The sequence below is a fragment of the Camarhynchus parvulus genome, chromosome 6 (assembly GCF_901933205.1).
Source record: "Camarhynchus parvulus chromosome 6, STF_HiC, whole genome shotgun sequence".
NCBI lineage: Eukaryota > Metazoa > Chordata > Aves > Passeriformes > Thraupidae > Camarhynchus > Camarhynchus parvulus.
In genome coordinates, this window is record NC_044576.1 from 28,875,842 (window position 1) to 28,899,311 (window position 23,470).

At 37.0% G+C, this 23,470-nt stretch overlaps 1 protein-coding gene across 1 annotated transcript in view; it reads right to left on the bottom strand.

Moving 5' to 3' along the window:
- Positions 1 to 772: 772 nt before the first annotated feature.
- The window catches only part of PDZD8 (PDZ domain containing 8), a 52,541-nt gene continuing 29,843 nt past the window's right edge, over positions 773 to 23,470 (bottom strand). Inside the window, 2 exon segments of the mRNA XM_030951035.1 lie at positions 773 to 5,353; positions 6,400 to 6,562. Of these exon segments, the coding sequence (XP_030806895.1) occupies positions 3,165 to 5,353; positions 6,400 to 6,562 (2,352 nt within the window). The 3' untranslated portion in view covers positions 773 to 3,164.

The window sequence follows — 23,470 nt, forward strand, 5'->3', positions numbered from 1 at the left end:
TTTCTTCAATTCACTAACATATGATTCAAACATAGCAACTCACATTTTTTAAAAGCACCAAAAGTCTTTCTTCATGGCTTCGTTTTGAATTTTTGAGCACATCAAAACTAAGGAGGAGTTTGCATTCATCTGCAACATGAGTATGAGGAGCAGACCCAAGGAGAGAGAAATGGATCACATTCCTTTTCTACAGCTGATGCCAGTGGCTGCTGGGCCTGAGGGAGCAGCATCTTCCCAGGATTTGCTGAGCAGATCAATGCAGTGGCTCCCCTTCTCTTGCTTCTCTCCTTCTCCATCAGAAGAGGAAGATTAATTAAAATCCACACAGACACTTATGTTGGTAATCTCTGTGCCACCTTTCTCCCCACTCCCAAATAAAAACTTAGCAGCTGTTTAGGATTTTTTGAGTAATGAGTCACCAAACCTTTTCTGGTGACAGTCAGGAAGAAATTTTACTCAGGAAATATACAAAAAGTCCCCCTGCTGTCCTGGAAAAGTGTGGATTTTCCCTATTTGTTAGATTTTGATCTGTGTCAGTTCAGGTGTGATAGACACTTTATTCATTTGCTCCCACTATTTATTACTCCTCTGCAGCTGTAAACTTGCACAGCTGCTTTGTTTCAAATTTCTCACCCCAAATAATCCAGTTAGCAGTAGTTTTATATTATGCAAAACGTATTTCTCCCCTGAAGATCCTTCCTTTAAGAGATGGCTTTAGATGATAAGCTACTGCAATAGAAGTGCTTAAAAACATTGACACAATGCAAGAAAGTTGATAATTTAGCAAAACTATTTTATTAAAGCTTATTTTCATGATAAAATAATAGCCAACAAAATCATATTAGGCAGGTCTTCTGCAAATGTGTGTAGCTGCCACCTATTCAGATATCATTAAGTCAAGATATTCTTGCTTTCTGTGGTAGTCTTTATTTTCAGCTATTTACAGTCAAGCATGAAGCAAAGATTACATCAGGAATGTAATATTACAATTTCCCCCTGGAGATTCACTGCTTATTGTAAATAATGCCAGATAGAATATGTTTTCCTTCTTACCACTAAAATACAACTATTTTGCCCTTTTTCCATTCAGTATATTTAAAAATATTGCACTACATTTAATTTACCTCTTACAATCATTATCATTAGCAACACTTATGTGAGGAAAACGATACCCAGCTTTTCTTACCCACCGTGTTACAGGAGTCAATTTAAAACCATGAATGTGTATTTTGAAATCAGTATTTGCATTGTTTTCACAGCTCCTTCATGTGCTCCAGGGCTTAAATGAAGCACTTGGATATATTTGAAAACCTCTGTAGTAGTTTGTAAGAGCAAACACTGATGGCATTGAAGGCAGATCACCACCAATGGTAAGCTGCTGAGAAAATGGAGTGGGGAAGTCTTAATATGCATCTCAAGCAAGTACAGGTTAAATAACTTTTAGACAAGAAGGGAAGCTCATTTTGTGAGATTATTTGCTGAAGCTTAATTTCAGAAGTGTGTCACATGCCTGTTTTAGCATGGATAGTTTTCCATACATCAACTAAGTAGTATCAACTGCCCAGAACTCACTAAAAAGTGCAAGTAGTTGCATGACTGGCAGTAACCATTTTGCTTAGAAGCACAAGCACATTGTCCCATGATGAAAACTACTGCTTCTTAATTTTGCCCATCACAAACTAAACCAAGAAGCAAATTTAAAGGAGAGGTACATTACAGATGACCTCAAAAACTAAAGGAATTATTTTTACCATCTCAAACTCCACTCCCACAAAGGCTTTTTTTTCTACTACCAGCAGTACCAGTGATAATGATACAAGTACCTAGCACAGTACCTAAAATAAAGATGATATCTTATACAAAATTTTTATACACAGAAGATGAAACAATGTCTACAGGAAATAAATAAGAATGATGGCCTTAGCCAGGTGATGCTAAGATCCATAGTTTACACATAGCACAAGACCAGACAGTTCTTTTCAAAAGCAGCTGGCTGAATTTCTTCCTCATCTCTACTGGACTCACAAATTGACTCAAATAAAACATGTTATATACACTATAAGACATTTTGCTGACAAAGGTGACCCTTCTGCTCAGACTCTATCTTCTGTCTGAGAAGCTGAATGCAACTTACCATGCTATGATTACTCAAAAGTGTTGAGAGAATATTAGTTACTTTGTATTTTGCACCTTAAGCTTTCCAAAATGATAGTCTGCAGCAAAATATTAATTTCTTTATATTACTTACACCATGATTACATGCTTTTACACAGAAGGCAATGAAACCTCCAACTCTTGTGAAGAACAACTTTCCTTTATCAGGCTATCAGATAATACAACATCATCACAAACATATGATTTCATTCTGGAAGGCAACGAGCCTCTTACCTTGAAAATATTCCCAATTAAATTATTATGAGATACCAGTTTATACTTTGACATCTAACAATAGTCCCAAGTTCTAAGGAGGATTTTTTTTAGCATAGCATTACTATATTTCGTGTTAAATACAAACTACAAAAAGTTCTTGTATTTAACAAAAACATGGAAAACAAATGATATGCAATGGTAACTTCAGTAAGTATTAATAACAGACAAAATGAAAGACTTTTTGTTAGCTTTCATGATATGTTTGGCAAAAAATATAAAACTACCTAGAAGACATACAATAAAACTGTGATTAACACTTAAAAGCCTGGCCCCTTGGTGACTTCTCAGTCAGTCATCAGCTTAGGCATGCAACAAGCTTATAACGTTTTCATCATACAATGGATACTAAACATCTTGAAAACCCTGCCTGTTTCCCATTGAAAACACTAGCTAAAAAACAAACAAACAAAAAATAATACAGAGGGGAAGTGGGGTCAAGTAATGCATTAAGGAAACAACAAACATTGATGTGAAATGGTAAGGTTACATAATTAGAAAAAATAAAAATAAGTTATTAAAAATAAATTTCCAATATAAACCCCAAAGTGTAGTTTTAACCAACTACTTTAACAAAATGATGGTGCTGTAGCTGGAGAAGAACCACTATTAGCAATTAACTGTGGAGAAGCAGGACACGCACATTATACCAGTGTTTTAATTTAATTTGTGTGTGTTTGGATTTAAGTGCAAAGTATTCTTTTAGTCCATTCCTTCAAAGACTAAATATGTAAATATCAGTCTGATTGAGGTGGATCAACAGGTTCTTCTTCTGATATGATGTTCAATGTCGGAGCCTCTGTCAGACTACCATCTTCGCTATCCACTTCTTCTGCTATACTGGGTTCCTCAAAATCTTTAGTCACTTTTTTGGATTGCTTCTCTAAGAGCATGTTCTCCAGAGACTCTAGATCCTCAATGCCTGCCCTGTAGTGGATCATCAGCAGCGTCAGGGCCTGCAGTCTCTCACCCGACTTAGCCAGTGCAGCAGAAATCAGGGCTTTTTTCCTCACGTCGGTCGTCTCTTTTTCCTCTTTAACCAGCGAATTATTGTTTTCCAGCTCTTGGTCTATTTCATTCTGCAGCTTATCCAACATAAACTCCAATTTCTGGAAGCGCTCCTCTGTGGGTAAACTCCTGTAGAGGTCACGGCCGATCTCCTTCACGGCGATGAAGACGCTGTCATCGAGGCCGCCCTCCTTGCGCACCAGCTTGATGCCGGCGCCCACGGTGCGCTTGGAGGGGCTGCTGGGCCCGCTGAGCTCGGTGTCGCTGCTCTCGTTGTCCGACGTGTTCGGCGTGTGCTTGGGGGAAGGCTCGGCCACGTCGGGGCCCTGCTCGGCCAGCCGGGCTTTGGGCACCTGCCGGAGGTTCAGCAGCCGGGTGCTCGTGTTGATGATGTGCCTGGTCAGGCCTGTGGTTCTGTTAGCGGACTTGGCCTCCGAATCAACCCGAGAGGAGGCGGCTGCAGGAGCCTCCTGGCCCTCGGCTCTGCCTCCAGTTCGATCGAGCCGCCTTTCAGCTCCTACACAAAAGGGCGTCTCAGTTAAACACTTTTCTTGACATTTTTTATGGCAAACGTAAGCACAGAACATACACTGCGAAGCTGCTTTAGTCCACACTTTCTTTTTGCAGTAATCGCACCAAGTTGGATTCTGAAACTGAGTATCTTGAAAGTTATGCCTATTCTCTGTGAGAACTTGTCCCGAGAAATGATCCTCTTTCTGAAGGGCACGAGCTTCTTCTTCTAAGTGAGATTCTCTTTCTTTCTCCAGAAATGCGCTTGAATCATCAATTTCACCTTCTTTTAAATATTTGAATTGTAAAGTTATGTCACCGTAACAAAATTTTTCATTGAAACCTTTATGGGTTGTCAAACTCCGCAATGCTGTTCTGGTGACTGCTGCCTTAGGTGTAGGAGCAAGCAGCTGAAATTTTCTAACAAATTCCATCGAGGATGTAGCTAGACAATCTAAAGCAATTTCTTCAAGTTTTATGCTTGCATATCCTAAGCAGATAAAACCACCTGCTTTGAAAGGGTCTCTGCACCACAGTGCAACATTAAGGTACTTGTGGTATTTTTCTACTTCAAATAGACAGGAGGATGTTCTCGTCATCGGCCATCGGCCCTGACGGGCTTTATAAGGAATTTCTGGTGACTCCCATGTTCGATGGTCATCACCATCTTTGCAGCTACGTGCATTTTCTGTAAGTCCATCTTTTAATGTATCTTGCTTTGGCGCTGTTACTACTTTTGATACTGCTGGGTCTTCTACCTGATCACTAATTTTAATTAGCTTCTCTGTAGATTTTTCTCCGTTATTTGCAGGGGGAGGTGGTCTCTCTGGTTTATCAGAACATACACTTCCAGTCTCTAACACAGTTTGGCTATCACTAGTAGACAAAGGAGGCTTAATTTGGGGCCTAGGTGGCACAGGAGGCTTAGTACTAGATCCTTGTGACTGCTTACCCGACAGCTGTGGTGCATCTGAAACCTCAAGAGTTTTAGGTGTTGCCACTTTAGCCCCATCTTTTTGTTGTGTTTTGGATGCTGCCTGGTAATTTCCTAAATGCAGTTTTCGATTCAGGATGGGTGATATAGTTCCAAGAGGTTTAGCAGCAGCAAGAATTACTACCGACCGTTTGGGACTCTGAGATGTTGGCAGATCTTCTTTTTGGTCAGGTGCATCACAAGCTAAGTCTTCAAACTCTGAATCAAAATCTCTGCTATCAGTATCAGCTGTTAAACTATTCTGGTCATCTTCTGCCTGTGCCAAGAAAGCTGTGTCCTCCAATTGTCCAAATCCATCCTGCAGTGCTGAGCCATGCTGATTATACCCAACAGGCCTTTCATAAAAGACTAAAACTCTCTCCCCAGCTTGTCTAATCAGCTTCAACACTTGGACAGTTGATGTGATTTTAACACCTATTAAAAAAAAAAAGACAAACATTATTAAGTTCTAATTATGATAATAATCTAAGTGATCAAAAATAGTCAACAAACACATTGTTGCTCAGTAACAAAGGAAGTCAATTATGACAGAAGAGCTTAATTGAAATGTAACAGATGGATTCTCTCCATTTTATTCATATAAATGTGGAGTTGGAAAAAATAATTACATAAACACTCCAGTTTGCTGCTTGTAATAATACTGTAATCTTACATAGTAATGTTGATTTGATATGGCAACAGTTTTAACCTTGCTCTTACTGTAAGTTTGGACTTTTCAGCAGTAGACATTTAACAAGGGACTCAAAAAAGATGGGTATCTTTAAACACAGTTATAATTATAACAGAAGCAGGCTAAAATGAAAATACTTCCAATATGTTAATGAAATATGGGCATAATGCTACATTATCAATGTGGCTGGAGTGAGCTGAACCATCTTCCTGAGCAGAACTTTCAGACACATTTGATGTATCTCCAAATTACATGCAAGCTAAATTATCTTAATGAGCACAGAAATACAATCATGCAGGGGATCACATAAAAATGACTCTTTGTTTGTTCTAAAGCAATCATCAGCAATCTATTCAAAAGAACTGAAAACCCTTTTAAATTACTGGAGTATTGCAATGGGGATTTATTCAGGCAGTACCTAAGCAAAAGAACTCATTGTAGATTTTAAGCTGTGGTCTGTAAAACCTCTGTGAAAAGGTTAAACTTCCTGCTAGCCCAGTCACATTAATGTTTTGGCTCGGTTTTTTATTATTTTGTTTTGTTGTTTGTTTGTTCTGCTTTTAATGTTGTTGCTGAATGTTTATTCAAGCTTCTTTTGCCTTTTACCTATGAAGGAGTAAATAAATATGCAACAGAATAAATCAAGCAAACAAAGACCTTAAGTGACCATAAATACAAAAATGTTAGCTTTTGAGTGCCAAGCACAACTGTAGCTATTAAGAAAGGGAGATTGGCTGAACTGCATACACGACAAGACTACCCTCATTGTGAAAGCTGACATATCACTCACTGCCAATTGCCAGCAGTCTGTCTCCTCTCTGTAGATCAGCAGCTGCAGCAGGTGAGTTTGGAGTCACAGTTTCGATGACAACATGTCCTGCATCCTCCTCCTTGGACTGCACAAGGCGCAGCGTGAGCCCAACGCTTTGCAGATTCCCCTTCACAAGTTCTGCCTGCAGAGAAAGAAGTCAAAAGTATCTCAGTAAAGCTGACTGCAAGGATTAATGGCTACTAACAATAATTTAAATAAAAATTAAATAAAATTGTATCATTTTAGTATTAAAACCAGATTATTATTGAAAAAACACATTAGGACATCCATTGACTTCACCTAATTGATTAACTGTCTGCCAACTAATTTTACACCTTTGGAGATATGCACAGAAAGTCCCAGTCCTAAATAAAATATTATTAAACACAACCTCATTATCCATTTTATTAGGAGCACTGCACCATCAACCTAGGTATCACTTTGAATGTAGCCCATTTGTGTTATAAAGCCTAACACCATGAGCAGCTTTCCCATAGTCTGTGCAAAAGGGCGTTTGCAGTGACAAAACTCTTACATACTTATAGATTGCTTAAGTATATTTAGAACAAATCTCAATTAACAATAGCCTAAAAAGTTTCTTCAAAGAGGCAAACCCTTTTCTCATACTTATCTTGCAAAATAAATAGAATTTAAATTTTAACTCAAATAACCTCAAATACCTTTTTAAAAACAATCAAATGAAAAAAAAGGACAATTGAGGTGCAATCCCTGTAGCTGACTTTCGTATGACAGGCCTAGGCAGTTATCAATTATTTACAGACCTCAGTATCTGAGATCTTTGGCAACTTTTTTCCTAATAAAAGCAGCCCTTAATAAATTTAACAATATAATTTTTTCCCCTAAAGCACATTCCTTTTAGACTATTTCAAATGACTGTCTACCATCATTCCATCAACAGATATTCTATTTGAAAGGAGAACCCATATGTTTCAGCTTCAAGGATAGAAATTTAATTTGTTTTTTTGATTCCCAAGAAGAGAGAGGCCGACAGTGTAGAAACCTCCACAGGAAATTTTATATTTGGTTTCAATTTACTGAGTTCAGGTAGACAGCCTTCTCCTCCAGCCTTCTGCATTTACTTTGTTGCTATTCAGTTGTGGATGTTTGAACTGTCTGGAACTGAGCCTCCTCTTTGGAGGATGTGCTCCTTTACGCAGTCCATGGCTCTCTCCTTGGCTGCATGGCTGTCACTCCTTTCCCAAAATCTTAATAGCACTGCATCTTGGTTCTTTTTTAATTGTAGTTCAGTTCTTTACAGAAATAAAAAGGCTGTGCTGCTCTGCAGTTTGCCATCGCACAGCACTGAGTTTGAAGAAGCAAACTTGTATTAACTTTCAAAGCTTTGTCACTATTTTCTGCATTTCCCACAGGCACCTACTCTTTTTTCTGAAACTTCTATTGTTAATCCCCAGTAATGTCTGTAAGAACAACAAGACCAATATAAGCTTAATTGCAGTTCCAAGACATAAATGGTATTCCAAAATGAAACAAGTAAATAGTTGCCTACAGAAACAACCCTAATGGAGTTTTCAGGTTGATTTTTGTTCATTTGTTTGTTTAAATGCCATCCTCATTTACGCCAAAACTACTGCTACATAATTAAGTTTTAAAAAATTTAAACAATAAAATACAAAGTGTTAAGAAAAAAAGAAGTATTAGAAATGTCTGTGGAAGAAGACAAACATTTTTTTTAAAAAAGGAATTGCTCTTCTGCTTTAGCCTTTTTTTATAATCAATATAGCTTTAAGCTAGCAATTCACAAATGTTGCAATGTGCTGTATGGAAACAACATGAACAATTACTGCAATTTCAAACAACACTAATTGAATATTTTAACTGTCAAAAACACAAATAACATGAATTTGCTTTCGCAGCACGCAAAGCTGCAACAAAAACAACATCCAAAGATCACAATAATATAACTGCACATTCTTATCAAACAATGAGGAAACCATTATTTCTGAGCTTTGCTCAGAGTCCAAGTACTCAAATCTCAGTTTTCCTATGATGGTTCCTTTGTAAGTCTCACTCTAAGTGATTAAGCTCAAAAAAATACTTCCAAATCACTGCGTTTGAATAGAAGAGGAACTATCATAATGAAGATCAGGAAGTAAACTCGCATTTAAGGAATGCTGACAAACATGAAAATTACAAAGGGCTGAAAAACAAATTATAACCACTTTTCCCCCTAATTTCTGTTAGTGCATTGAAGTAGAAAGCAGGTTTAGTGAGAGAATTCCAGGAAAGAAATGGATGCTTAGAACAGTGAAAGGAAAAAAAACCCAAAACAACAAAAACCTCAAGATGGTTTTCCTTTTAACACCCTGTTATTCTGGTCATTTAATTACACTCCTTTAGGAAGTAATTTATTTTGACTGTATATAGTTTCTTCTGAAATCTTATATTAGCTCTGTAGCTCACAGCCCAGAACTGGAGCTCTTTAGCAAGACAAGATGTTTGGGAGCCAAGGCCCATCCAGGGGGGACATCCTGTTAGCTTTGCATGGCAGAAGAGACATTGCTGTGAGCTTGTTCTCAACATGAGACAACTCTTGTCCACTCAGTCTCTGAGCAGAGCAGAAAAACACCCACCTACTGAAGGAAGGTGGCCACCACAACCCTGTCACAGGAGTTACCTCAGGCCTCACTCCTTCCTTTTACAGTTGGTATTTTCTCATCCATTCAAAGGATGGCCCAAAGTGGTAAGATTTCTCCACAAAGTTAAAAGTCTTGTCTGAAAGAGAATGCTCTTCCTCTTGTCAGGAGGAAGAGCTGGTGTTGCAACATCTGACTTTTTAAAGAAAGGCAGCAATGACCTCTAAACTGCTGGTACTTGCAATCATGGCAAAGCACATGATGAGCAGATATGGAGAAAGGGCATAATTAGACAGTAAAAAGGAAAAAAAAAAGGTACCAAAAGCTCTTTGTTAAAGCACTTGCCAGTAGAGACTCTGATGCTCTTGAGTTTCCTCTGAATCGAAGAACTCCTTTGAGCAGAACTACACAGTGGATGACTTAACAGTGAAAATATTCTGGAGTGCAAAGACGAGAAACTCCTGAGGTGATCCCCAGCATTTCACCCTTCCCTCCTCCTCCAGGGAGAGACCACATGAAAGAAATGAGGGACAGCTGGGACCCAAGATATGTAGGTATCTCTGAACATTTGGCTCCCATGCAGGGACACAGCCTGCAGATTACAACATGTATGACTCACTGATGGCAAGGAGACTTCCCATATTCCAGCAGTATCTGATGGAAAGCTGTTTCTGGAAGGAAAGTGCCTTTGAACATAACAAGCAAAGTTCATCTCAACTTTTTATTAACTTTGGCACAGTCACAAGCTTTCTCATGAAGTAAAGTGGTTTTATTTATCAACCCAAACCAGATGAATGGTTTCCTTGATTATTCTTTCTGGCACCTGCAAGAAACACCACACTATCTCAGGCTAAGATGAATGCAGGTGAAGATCATTTGGAGCTCTCAAACACCCCCCACCCCAACAAGTTCACTCACAAACCCAAACATCTTTGTATACCCAGCACAGCTACTTTATGCCTTTCTGTCTCCCCCTCAAATTAAGACTTGATAATAAATGTGAAGAGCCAAAGACCTAATGGAACACTGAACATGAGGAGGATGAAAATCAGCTAAATTACACAGGTTGGAAGAAAATTGCTAATAATGAAAGGACATTTATTATCAAGAAACCTTGCTGCAAGGGAGAAAAACTAACAGCTGCACCCACGAGAAAGGGAAATTTTAACCAATTAGCTATATCATATTAAAGCAAGTTTATTTTAATTTGATCTAATTAATAGCTCTGTTTTACTAGTTCCTGCAAACCTTAGTAGTTATTTAAATAAGGAGCAAGATAAAGCAGATACTAGTACTTCATTGTCAGTGACAGGCAAACATTCAATGTATTGAAATAGTTAGAGCTAAACTGCATCACAGAGCTTAGAAAATGTATCTTAAAAAAATAAAAAAAGCAAGCGATCCCCAGACTATTTATTAAATACTTGTTGAGAATAAGATGCAACAAAACAGGAATGACTATCCTGGAGAGAAAAAAAAGGTAGTAATTTCCTTAGTGTTTTATTATTAAAAAATCCCCCAAATCCAACAATAAAACAAGAGAACACAAGACGCCCATTAGCTTTAGAATTAATAGAACATTTTGATGTGGAGCTGTGAACACTTGGCTTTTACTGCACAAAGTCCACAAGTATCAAGTCCACAGCACAATCTCTCTGCCACTTTCAGTTCAATACTGGATGTGTGCTCTGGAAACACAATGCAGGAAAAAATCATCGCATGTCTCACAACCTTTCCTTGCCTCAGCCTTGTTGTTCTGAAAGCCCAGCAGTTGAATGTCAGTAAAAAGAAATTTTTCAAAACCTTTTCCAACATATCAGCATTGAACTCCACAGCTCCACAGCAATTAATCAGAAGTTCATAGCTTGCTAGTGTCATTTAAATGGCCAAATATTTACGTGAATGTCAAAACACGATATAGTTTTAATCTTCAAATGCTTCATGAAATTATCAGACTGAAATAATTTACAAATACAAAATACAAATACAAAAAGGGATTATAAATAAACATCCCTTTTACAGGCAACAAGCAAATGTGATGCCATTTCATTTACTATTTATTCCAGAACTATGTATGAAGTTAGACTATTATTTGATTCAGAGGTAAGAATACCACCAGTAATACTGTAGTCTCATAAGTAGAATCTAAGTTAACATTAGATAAAGCACTTCTATTCAGAATTTCTAAGACAAGACATAATAAATAATGTCCATTAATAAATACAGAGATTACAACACCTAGGAAAGTGTGTATGACAATCTCTTACCAGCAGTGCAACACTGTTCAGCTAAACTTTAAAAATTATTAGGTGCATACAAAAACAGAAAATTACAAAATTAAGCCATAGGAGGATACCTGGAGCAGAAGACTTTTGCTTTTAAACTTAACTGCTTATTTTCAGGAACTAAAAAGGAAATAGTTGTTTTTGAAAGTTTAATTTTACACTGTAAAATAATTTCTAATAGTCCAAATTTGCTTAACTATTTGTAAGCATTAACATCATAAATCTTTACTAGAATTTAGTAAGCATGTCACATTCTTTTGAGTAATTGCTAAAAAAGCTTGATCACCCAAGCACAAATAAGAAATCTTTTTTTACTGACTTTTCATCAACTAGAAGAATACTGTTTTTCCAAATTGTTTGTATTCCCCATGAGGTGTGTGTAACACTCCATGTAGCAGAAACTGAACCCACGTCAGTGCTGTACTATGGATAAAAATATTTCTTTTTGGCCAAATCATCGGTGTTGTTAAAGGTGATATCTTAGGTATTCTTGCAAGGTATAGTCTAACACCTTTTAAGGAAAAAAGTGAGAATGTCTGTGAATATGTCTGTAAAGTATTACATTCTCCCAGACAACCCCGCACGCCGAGAGGAAGGAATATTTCATCTCAAAACCCCCCAAAACACTAAAGTCCAAAACTGGGAGGCAGTTTCTTCTCTTCAGAAGACTCAGTTCTTTGTATTATTGAAAAAACGTTTTTGGCAAACATCCTTAAAACATTAGCTTTAATATTATTGCTTTTTTCAAGCCTATTACTGAATACAGTTATTATGTATGACCTGCACAGCAAAGAGGCTGTGAGATTATTTACAAGGGCGAGGAGGCACTGAAAGGAAACACGTATCGCCAAACTCATGATCTGCTCCTTAGAAACACTGGACACAAAGGAAATAAAATAATTTTCTTGTAATATTCTGAGAGGATTTCAATCTATGGCTTAGAAAAGGAGTAGATTTTTTCTTCTCCTTGTGACACAGCCCTGAAGCCTAAAAAGAGAGCTTGTGGCAGTGTAGCACAAGTCTTTTCCAGCCGTCCTGTCCACAGGCACGGTAACCCCAGATGTGTTCTAATGTAAACCTGGACTAAGGAATCCACGATGACAGAAACATTTTCATTTCCCAGGCACTGAGAAAACTCCCAATTACAGAAAGAGAAATGTTTTCTGAGCATTCAAGAGCTACCCCTGTTCTTGGGATGCTTAAATAGCCCAGTAGTCAATAAAGTATGCCCTAATTATCAGTTGTACACTGTACCCACTGTTATGTCTTACACATGCACAGGTGCAACGATGCACACATGTGGATGTGACCCCATCTCCAGATTTAACCTGGGTATTTCCTTTAGTGGCTTCAGAAATGCTGAAACACACTGACAGAAGATTTAAATAAAATAAAAAGCTGTAGTAATATTTATAGAATAACTATACTATACAGTCTAACAAACAATGAAAAGGAAGGAAATAATCTCTGCAATCAAATTAAATCTATATAGAAAATTAACTTAAGTTCTTTTCCTCCCCACTAGAAAGAGGCATTAATTACAAATCACTCATTAGAAAAAGACTGATGGTAATGTAATGTAAAAGCTAATAAATACATTGGCTACTTAAAACATCAGTATACACTACAGCTAGAAGCAATATGCCATTCTAGAAATCAAAATATACTAGAAAACACATTTACAAACTTGGAAATTAATTTAATGATTTATGAAATTTTTTTCAAATAATTAACAGAAGACTTCTTGAATAAAATCTGCTTCAATTTTTTCCACAATTGAATCTAAATCCTAAATCTAAAATTGCTACTGTTCCATAATTTGTATCAAGACTTCTATAACAATAACTAACATACTCTTCCTTGCTATGTGATCCTTCCTCCATGTCAAAGATATACACATCTTTAGTATCATTCAAGTGGAAATTTAAATGTATTTTTCTACCATTCCCAGGTTTACATTGATTCAGTTAATTTTAATAAACAATTTGATTTTTCCCCTCCATTTTTTAATATTTTGACAAAACATATCAGACAAATATGTTGAATGAATATGTATTTCTTCTAGATATACAGAATGGCAGGTGAAAGGGGGAGGTGAAATAATTAAATTTATTAGTACACTTAAACATTTAAATATATATACGTGTGTAAATAGAACTTCCAAAAAGAAATCAAAAGGAAACTATCTGCTGCTTATAAAAAAATCCTGTTGAACAGCAATCCTAATTATTGTTTTTGCACAATTCCTTTTACAGTCATAACTGAGAAACTGCTATAAAGATATTCTTATGCCCATTTTGCCTGAAAGAAGTAATTTGATAATACTACTAAAAACTTGACATGCAAAACCAAAATAAGTTTGAAAAAGCTACTAAAATGGACTTTTACCATAAGGAGATATCACCAATAAAAATAAAACTTCAACCACATTTTCATAATTTCTCTTTCTGTTCTGTGCCTCTTATTTGATAGCTAAACCATTGCTTAATTGTACCCAACATTCACTGGAGTGTTTGTAGTGGGTTTCTGGACCAAGTTGAAAAAATTTTAGACATATTCAAATTTTAGACAGTTTTAATTAATTGGTTTTTTGCTTAACCTGGTGTTCTGCTTTCCTCCACTGCGGCTCTGTGTGCTGAAACCCTGCGAGTCAGGAGGGTTTTTCTGTACTCCCAGCTGCCCTGAGCAGACCTCCACTTGCTTGATCCCCTAAAAAAGTCAACTTTTTACACTGCTCACCTTTCTCTCCAAAACCTCTGAACAACACACTCTGTCCTGAAAACAATTTTCATCAGCGAAACAAAGGAATCAGCCAACACTCAAAATCATCTTGAGATTAATTATTCACAAACAATTTTTCTAGTACAAATATCAGAAAATATCTAGTGCAATATCAGAAAATAAGTTCTTCAGCTTCTTTCCTTTGGATCAACACTGCCCATTTTGCAATTTCTGCATTTTTGACATACATTTGCATTCCATACCCTATGAGCTGGAGCAGCTCTATAGGACTGGTTACACCTTGGTGTCTCCTTGAGTGTTACTGAATAAACAGGCACCAACTGTTTTGTGGAATATTAGGAAAACCAGGGTTTTGATGACTATAAAACAGTGAAAAAAGGGAAGTGGGATGTTCTACCTTTTGCTGTTAATCTTTGCAGCCTTTTGAATTGCGGCCTGTGCATGGGCAGATACAACGATCTCAGATGAACACTGCATTTTTCCTGTTTGGTTTGTTTTACTTTTAGGAAGAAGTGTACTTATGTACAAAAGTCTTGGTATTTTCTTACTAGTCATCCTAAATAGCAAGCCAGCGGGACTCATTTTCTGTTCTACACGATAACTTGTAAAACCCAAAAAATAGAAGTTTAAAAATATGACGATAATTTCATTCTGAAATGAGTTACATACTGGGCCAAGATCATATTTAAAATAGCAATTCATTAACACCACAATATGGCAAATGTTATGCACATGTCTAACTTCACCATCATAAACTACTTGTCTGAAAAGAAATGTGACAATTCATCGTAGGAAGATGAAACATCTGCATGTCTGCCTGATGAGCACTGAAAACTTTAGACATCAGCAAAATCTAGAGCAGGCTTGTTACTGAACAGAATGAGGACCTGTATCTTATTTTCCCAAATACTTGTGACACATTGCAGGTACTCTTTGGCTAAGCTACTCCTAAAAAATTGCACCTTCCAATTGCATGGTGAAGCAGGTTACAGTTCACATAAAAAGCAAACTGTTTAGCAATTATCAGGAATTGCTGGGGCATTCTTACAGCAATTACAGGACTTGAACGGAGGAGATAAAGACAAGGCAGCAGAAAACCTGCATTTAACTTTGAAGTGTCAAAAGCAGGTAAAATAAAGGCCTTCAGTTTTAGGAGGAGCTCTTCTTTGCAGAGCAATTTAGCACAAACACCAACATAGCTTCGTCTTTAAGTGCTCTTACTCACTGACATCCTTTTAGTCTTTATTAAATTCAACTTTGATGATTTCCTTTGGCTCTGAAGAAATGACAAAGATCAATTTTTTTCTCTAATGTTATATAGCCATACAAGCCTTTGATAGGAAAAAGGCTTCCTCCAATTTGGTTAAGCATTACTTGGTCATCACATAAATATTTTGTGCAAAACTCAGGTAGTCGAATAAGAAATACTGAAATAAGTTCATTACTAATACCATGTGTGACATCAAACCAATAAAACCTTTACCAATCACTGCATTGCAAATTACAGATAAAGGAGATTGATGAGAACCTCTGAGATGGAAGCAAAAAAACTGAAAACATTCAAGCGTATGCATTAAAAGTAAACCCATTAAAACAGTAATTATCTATATGTATCTTGGAAGTATCTAATTAATGGTGATATGACAGCTACTATTAATCTTCCTGCAATAAACTCAAAATATTGAACTATCAGGTGAAGTTCTTCGTAATGGAAGAACTAATAACAGACAGAGTGAAGAGTTTTCTCCACACAGAGAAACTGCTTGGCAATTTTCATTAGCAGCAACATTAAATACCTGAATACTGACATGGATATTGCCATCAAAACTAAAAATATGAAATGTTATTATCCACTGTGATTACAATTATATGCATTACAGATGCTAGTCTCCATGGAAATAAGATATACAATATAATTTATATGCACTAAAAAGTAGTAACTCTTTGATTTCAATAATGGGCTTCAAAGTCACATTTTAAAAGCTTAGAAGTTACTTTTCTGACAGAAAAGCTACACTCTCACAAACAAAGCATTAAGACTGCAGGTAATACAAATTACACTCTTATCAATAACACAGCCAAAGCAACAGAGACCTCACATGCACCTAGAAGCTCCGCAATCATACAATTTGAAATATCACAGAACTTAAAAGAATAGTTTGTTTTTTCAGCACTGCAGAAACACTATTTTCTTGGCAACTGGTACATTTCTCATCAACATTAATGGCTAGATGGCTATTAAAGCAAAGCACGAGCCGGAATAATATCCTGTGTGACCCACAGAGTGTTCAGACTCCCACATTCCCACTGAACGAGCTCAGCCCAAAGGAACTAAAGCAGATGTAGTAAAATGATTCGTGATCTTAACAGTTCTTCAGAGATTAAATAGAAGACCCATCTGTATCAAAACGAAGTTCCTGCTGCATACAAGCCCCAGCCCATCCTTTGCCCAGAAAATCCAGACCAACACTTTTCTGAAATTTTGTGTTACCATGGCCAGAAGACATAAGGATTTATATTTAACTTATTCTGAATAATTGCTGCAAGAAGGCCAAGGTTTTGTATATAATATTTTTTCTGTACCTAGAAAGGCAGCCAAACCACACTGAGTTGTTTTCAATTAAATTCTGGACAAAACACTGCAGTATAAACACATAAATATACAACCAGTAAAGGTTTCCACGACCATACATCTATTTCTGGTTATTTTGTTGAACACATCACATCAAATCAATTTATTTATGGTTATAGGGCACAAGTCACTGGCAGGCAGTGAAACAGCAGCTCAATGTCACATCTAATTAGTAGCACCAAGACAACAGCACACCTTGAAACAAGATTTTCATTCTGTTACCGACAACCACCACTTATAAAAATTGCCACAACTATTAAACTGAAAATATCTTTACATCAACGCAAATACTGACAACTCACTTTGCAAAAAAAAAATCAATACCCAGCTCTATCTCCTCTGCATTTGAAAAATAATCCAGATTATTTTTTAATACACATAAAGATCAGTTCCCAATACACTCAAAGAATGCTTTAGAAACAGAATGTTAGCTGTAAATTGGAATGCACATACCAGCCAGCTTTGCAACTGAGCTTCTAAAAATGCTTCACGAAAATCCAAACATCTGAACTTTTCACAGAAGGGATCTTTGTCTGCAGTGCTCTCTCCACACAACCAACGTGACCATAAGGGCCTAATAAAAAGTAGGATTTCCTTTCCCTATAGTCAGCTAGCTGAATGACAAGAAAACAATTTGTGTAACTACGTCTTCTCCAGAAACCAATTTTAGACCTATCTAACACTAAAGCATGTAAAAGAGCTAAAAAGAAATATTCTTCCAGAAACAGCTTATTAAGAGTAAACCCAAAAAAAGTTACAAGAGAAGCAGAACACTACCCAGAGTGGAAGTAAAAGTTCATTCCTTTTGACCTTTTTTTTTTCAGCATCTTCTGGCTCAGCAAAGTAACAGATATCATTTCCTCATCTCCCTTTTGTAAGGTAAGTGAAAGAATGAATAGGAAATTATGTCAAGCTTAAAAACTTCTTTTACTTCAGCACTCACTATAACTTCATACACTCTGGTTTTATGCTCTATTATTTTTAAATTAGCAACATATTTTATTGATAGTTGGTGAAATATATATGAAAAATACCCACAGGATTTCATAAAGCAACATCTTTCTACTTCCCTTTTCCCCTTCTCTCTTCTGTCACCAAAAACCCAGCTTGCTTGGGACTGTGACCAATTACCTCTTCCACAGAATTCAGAACTGACTCATTAAATTGAAAATTGAACAAAGGATTAGTCAATACCATACACGGCTTGAGAAATAAATCTAACTTTAAAAAAAAGTCATATTGAAGAAGATAGGAATAATTCAGCTTACTTAATAACTTCAATGACCCTTATAATAAAAGAAAAAGAAAATTGCATCCAAGAAGTTGATGAAAACTTGTGAAGTTATTTGAATACTTGGTTCAGACCACGGTACTATACTTTTTTGATCATCACAGTAAGGGCATTGGTGAAACAGTCCAAAACAGGCATCGTTCTTAAATGGCACATTCAACACTAAGTATTCAAAAGTCTAAGGTTTTTCTTTTCAAGTGGTACTTGTAAAAATATCTCATTTAAAACCTACAGGCTTAAGACATTAGGACTCCATAGAAAAAAAAACTATGTGCAATGTGATGAATGATGAAATACCTCACAGTAAAAAGAAGAGAAAATCCTACAAAATTCCCAATAGTAAAGCTTCAGGATACAAAATTACAAATTTAATCATCACCTTGCTCCCAACGTTATACAGCCACTTTCCTCCCACTAGAATTCCATATTTTTATAACCTCGACAACATACTAAAAAAAACTACCAGAAAAATGATATTTAGTCAGAGTTTAAGTGGGGAAAAAGGGGCAAAAAGATTGGGTAATATAGAGATGGGAAGGAAAAGGACATTGGAGATGGAAAAAAAAAATTAGATCTGGACAGGGAATTAAGTTGCAGTTTGTAAATCCATGGCTGCACTGTGATGGCAATACACTTCTAATTTTCCCATTCCCATGACCCCTGACTAATAAAGCTTAAATAATTGACATTAACTACAAGAAACCAATGGATTAAACTTAAAATTGACAATTTTCAATTATTTGTATACAGTGTTACATTTCAGTAGAGACATCCATGTATAAATTGCAACATATTAAGAAAGGAATTGCCTTTTTCGCATGAAAAAGGGGAAAAAAAAGACGACTTGGGAGCTAAGAAAGCAAAACTATCAATGCTTAATTTTTTTACTTAGGAGTTCTACCAAAAGAAAATCATAATGAATAAATGTGTGTGCTCATCATGCACAGCTTGCCCTTCCTCATGAACTCCTGAAGTCCAAAAATCCAGCCTGTGACTTCCATACTTTCATACCATTTGATCAAGAACATTGCAAAGTAATTCAGCCTCAGGTAAATCTATCCTGTTAAATCAGACAAACATCAAAATGAACTGTAATTTAGATTCTTTCAGCAGAAGCATCATTGATTTTTTGTCACTTTGCCATTTTTATACAAGGACACATTTTTAAGTTGAAAAAGTATTTTGCATAGAAAGCAGTCCAAGGTTAAAAATGGCATGCAAGGATTATAATCTGAATATAATGATGATATCAACTAGTGAGCTGTTAATAATTATTGAAACTATTGAATTAATAATTATTGAAAGAGCTATGGTTTTATTACACAGAGAATAAAATGCTTGCTACAATGGAGAAAATCTGGGTTTTTTGCAGGCTCTCCTCCATGGCAGCTGCCAGAGCTGTGGTCACAGGGGCAAACCCAGCCCTGATGGGGACAAGTGGCAATAGTGGTAACATCACCCATGCCCAAAGGTGAGTGGAGAGGGACAGGGTGGTCCCACAGCAGCACCTTGGACGCCCATGGCAGCAGGACCCTCCTGGCAGCCAGGCTGTCTCTGAGCAGGGGGACCTGAGAGCCAACCCACCCCACAGAAACACTGAGCTTTTCACCTGGGCTTGCTGCAGCTCTCCGCAAAGCACTCACCCAGTTTCATAACCCAGCATCTTTTTGTTTCCCTTTCCTTCTTCTCTCCCCCACCACCACAAACCCAGCTTGCTTGGGACTGTGGCCAATCACCTTCCCCAAAGAATTCACCACTCACTCATTTAATTGAAAACTGAACAAAGAATTTGTCAACACCATACAAAGCATGAGAAATAAAGACAATTTTAAAAAACCCATACAAGTAGCAAAGCTCTGAGGACACAGGGCCAATGACACTAACAAGGACTAGAGACAAGCTAGGCCACCTTCTTGGTTTAAGTCTCTGCCTGAGTAAACAGCCTTTTTCCAACAGAAGTTCAAACTCTATTTTACAAATAACTGTGCTTTCTTAAAAAAACCCAAAACATTCTACAGGTATACAGACACTCAGAAATATCAAAAAAGGATAGCTAAATTAATACAAAAATGAGACTTTTCCAATGAGTAATGAGACACTTTGAAATGGATATCAAAGTTAGGCCTGCAGATTTCAGTGACACTCAGCTGACTTACCAACCTTAAAGCAGCATGGCTAAAATATGATGATTTGAAATTCTCAAATAACAAAAAATTGCACTACTAACAATAACCAATTAAAAAAAATATCTATATACTAGATGAGACCCCTAGCCAACATTCACATAACAGAGTATTCAAGACAAATGGGAACAATACTCAAAAAATGGAACTAAACACGCTGGGGAAGAAGTGATAGAAACTCAAGAAAAGGTGGTCTGCATCTTTGCACATTTTGCATATCAGCCACACTCTCTCTCTTACAGAAGGTGTTGCTTTAAAGTATTTCTGATCAACTGATAGTTACTGGCTGCCTGCTCATTCAGCACTCTCAACTGCTATTTCTTCCTTAATAAATGCTATGTAGAAAAGCATGATACCTATAGATTCATTGACCGTACACTTCAAGTTCATGACTTATTTACAAAATTTTAACTTTTCAGCAATGACAAATTAACCACTGCTCTCCTATTCTGGGTTTATGCAGCTGCCTCAAGAGAAATTCCACTTTAAAAAATTTTCAATCTGTTCTATTGACAGTAGAAATTTATACTCCTGCAGTTTGCATTTATCAATACAGAACACTTGAAACTTACCTAGTAATCTGTAGAACTGCTAGACAATGATCATCAGGAGAGCACATTGCAAGAAAAAAAGAATCTAGCTTTCATAAGGAAGAAGAATCTCTTTCAGAAGCTGGTTGGTAAAGTTACTTCCCAGTAAAATGCAAAAATAAAAAATAAGAAAGAGTGTCAAGGTTCAATGTCAAAGATTTATTTCTGATATGGACAGAAGAGAAGAAAGAGAAAGGAATTTGCTTGCACCTCTCCCATTCTACCACTGCTTTGCTGAAAAGGAGTCCCAGGACAAAATCTGTCAAGACGCACACAGCATCTTTCCCTGCATTGTTCTTCCTGCAGCCACGGCAGCATTCCTCGAGTCTTTTCTATTGCAGATTTAAAATATCTACCTCAGCATTTGAAGAGTTATATACCAGGTTGAGGATTTGGCAAAATCAAAAAAGAACTCTTTGCTCCACTAAATTATTTCTGAATGTGCAGAAAAGTGTGTATTGTGTCCAGGGCACATTTCCAGTGTCTTTATAAGTTACTACTTCCATCTGTTAAAACAAATTCAGAAACAAAACTAATCTCTGCAGAAGTAAATTTTTTTCTTCTTAGTGAGAATCAGGTTCTTAATTTTCTGGAAAATCTATTTTATTTTCATTACAATTACTAGATATGACGGAATATTGCTTTAATGACCTCTCATAAAATCTGTTCCTCCTAGCAGCTATTTTTAAAGCTCATGAATTAATTACAACTCTTGGTTACCTCAATCATATGCAACCAAGACTTTTGGTTCCTCATCCACTTCTACACATCAGTTGTCAAGAATCTGAATGCCTCTGCTCACAACAGCAGCCAAGAGTTTGTTCTGAGTTATTACAAACATTTTTAGAATACTCCCTCTTTCACATTCTCTTCCAATAGCAAAAGCTTCAACAACTCCAGCGGAAATAAAAATGTTTATCAAGATTGGCAAAAAATTTGTTTAAAAAAATGAACTCTTTTCTCAAATATTGTTTTGCAAGGAGTAAAAATCCATCATAGATGTTCCCATGTTTTGGCTAAACACCTATTGTAGCCAAAATGAAGACATATAATATTACTTTCTCTCTCCAGCAGGTCTGTACCTCAGACGTAATCTTGATGCAACTTAATTAAGAGTTTTTCGGCTCAAACTGCCTCCAGCCTGGATTGTCTGCTATGCAAAGAAAGTTCATTCCATCTGAAGCCATCCCCACAGATATATTCTTTGGCTAGTCTGAAGATTAAATTAGTATTTTTGTGAATTATTTTTATTTAACTAGTTGAAATGAGATAGCTCTGTTGCCCTCCCCTCCCTGTGTAACAGCATAGTCTGTCATGTACTATTTACCAAAAGTGAAAATATAATTTGAAGAAAAAAGACTTTTGTATCAATGAGCAGGAAGAGGGTCTGAGCCAGCTTGGCACTGACCTTGCTGGAGCTGGGACCAGATTACTTCCAGAGGTCCTTTCCATTCTAAATTACTGACTCCACTCAAATTGTCCAGATACCAATTTAATCTTTTGGACTATATATAATTATAAAGAAATGCTTGGAATCAAGCCAATTTTTCTGCTGAATGTTTTTGGTGATACAACCACAAATTTCCTGGGAGTTTCTCAAACCTGTAAAAAACATACATTAATCAGGCACTTTAAAGATTCCACACTAGCTAAATATTCACAACTACTCCATTCCCATGAGCTGACTTTGTTGGTAGCGTTATTCTTGTTCTACTTCCTCTGCTCTGTGTTTGTGCAGCAGAACTGGTGCAGGTATTTATCCCTGCACAGGGTGTCCTGCACCCAGCTGGCAGTCACTGTTTGCTGTCCCTCAGCACTGTGCACAGGCACAGCCTCTCAGTTCAGGCCAGCCCTGTGCTCTTGAGGCAGAGCTCCCCATGGTCCCCATCTCCTGCGCCTGGATTTGTATTAGGAAATGCTCCTGCTCCTGGAACACACCGAGTGCATTCACTCCCTGCAGAAGGAGCTGTGCAGCAGTGCTGCTGCTAATGCTGATCCTGATGTGGGCATTCCAGGAAGGTCTCCAGGACTGCCCTCAGCCCTAAGGCTGTACCAGCTCTAACAGGGCAGCCTAAGCACCCCACCGTCCACTTTGCTTGCAAAACGCACATCTGGTTTCCCAACTTTCTTTCATTTATTTATATGTACATGTGCATAGAGAGAACTTGATCTACAGTCTATACACAAGTCTTGAATCCAAAAATAGACTGTCATATTGGTGTGTTTCATAGTCCCCAAGAACAGACTGTACAGCTCAAACAGAATTGGATTCCATATTTCACAGAAACACCATGTGACTGAACAGCAGTTTGTGACTTGAGCAAGTTACTTGTTGTACACTTAACTAGTCCAACAAAATCCTACTGTAAATGTGCATCTGATTTAAACCAGTGGAAATCACTGCTTTGAAAGGGGGGCATTTACAGTGGAGATGAGCCACATGTTTGTTTGCATTAGAAGTTCTGGACACTGTAATCCTATTCTCCCTTCACATGTAGCTCATATTGTTATGTAAAGTGATTGGTTTTAGTTTACAAGTTGCTGTACAGACTATTTCTGATATATTCTCACAGATGTGTGATTTAACTACTGTGGAGCCTAGAAATAGATTTCTGCAATTGCTCTCTAAACATCAACTTTGTTATTTCTTGACTTTGTTGATGAACTTCAGGTGAGTCAATTCCAGTTTCTCAAGGGTCACTTATTGTGTTT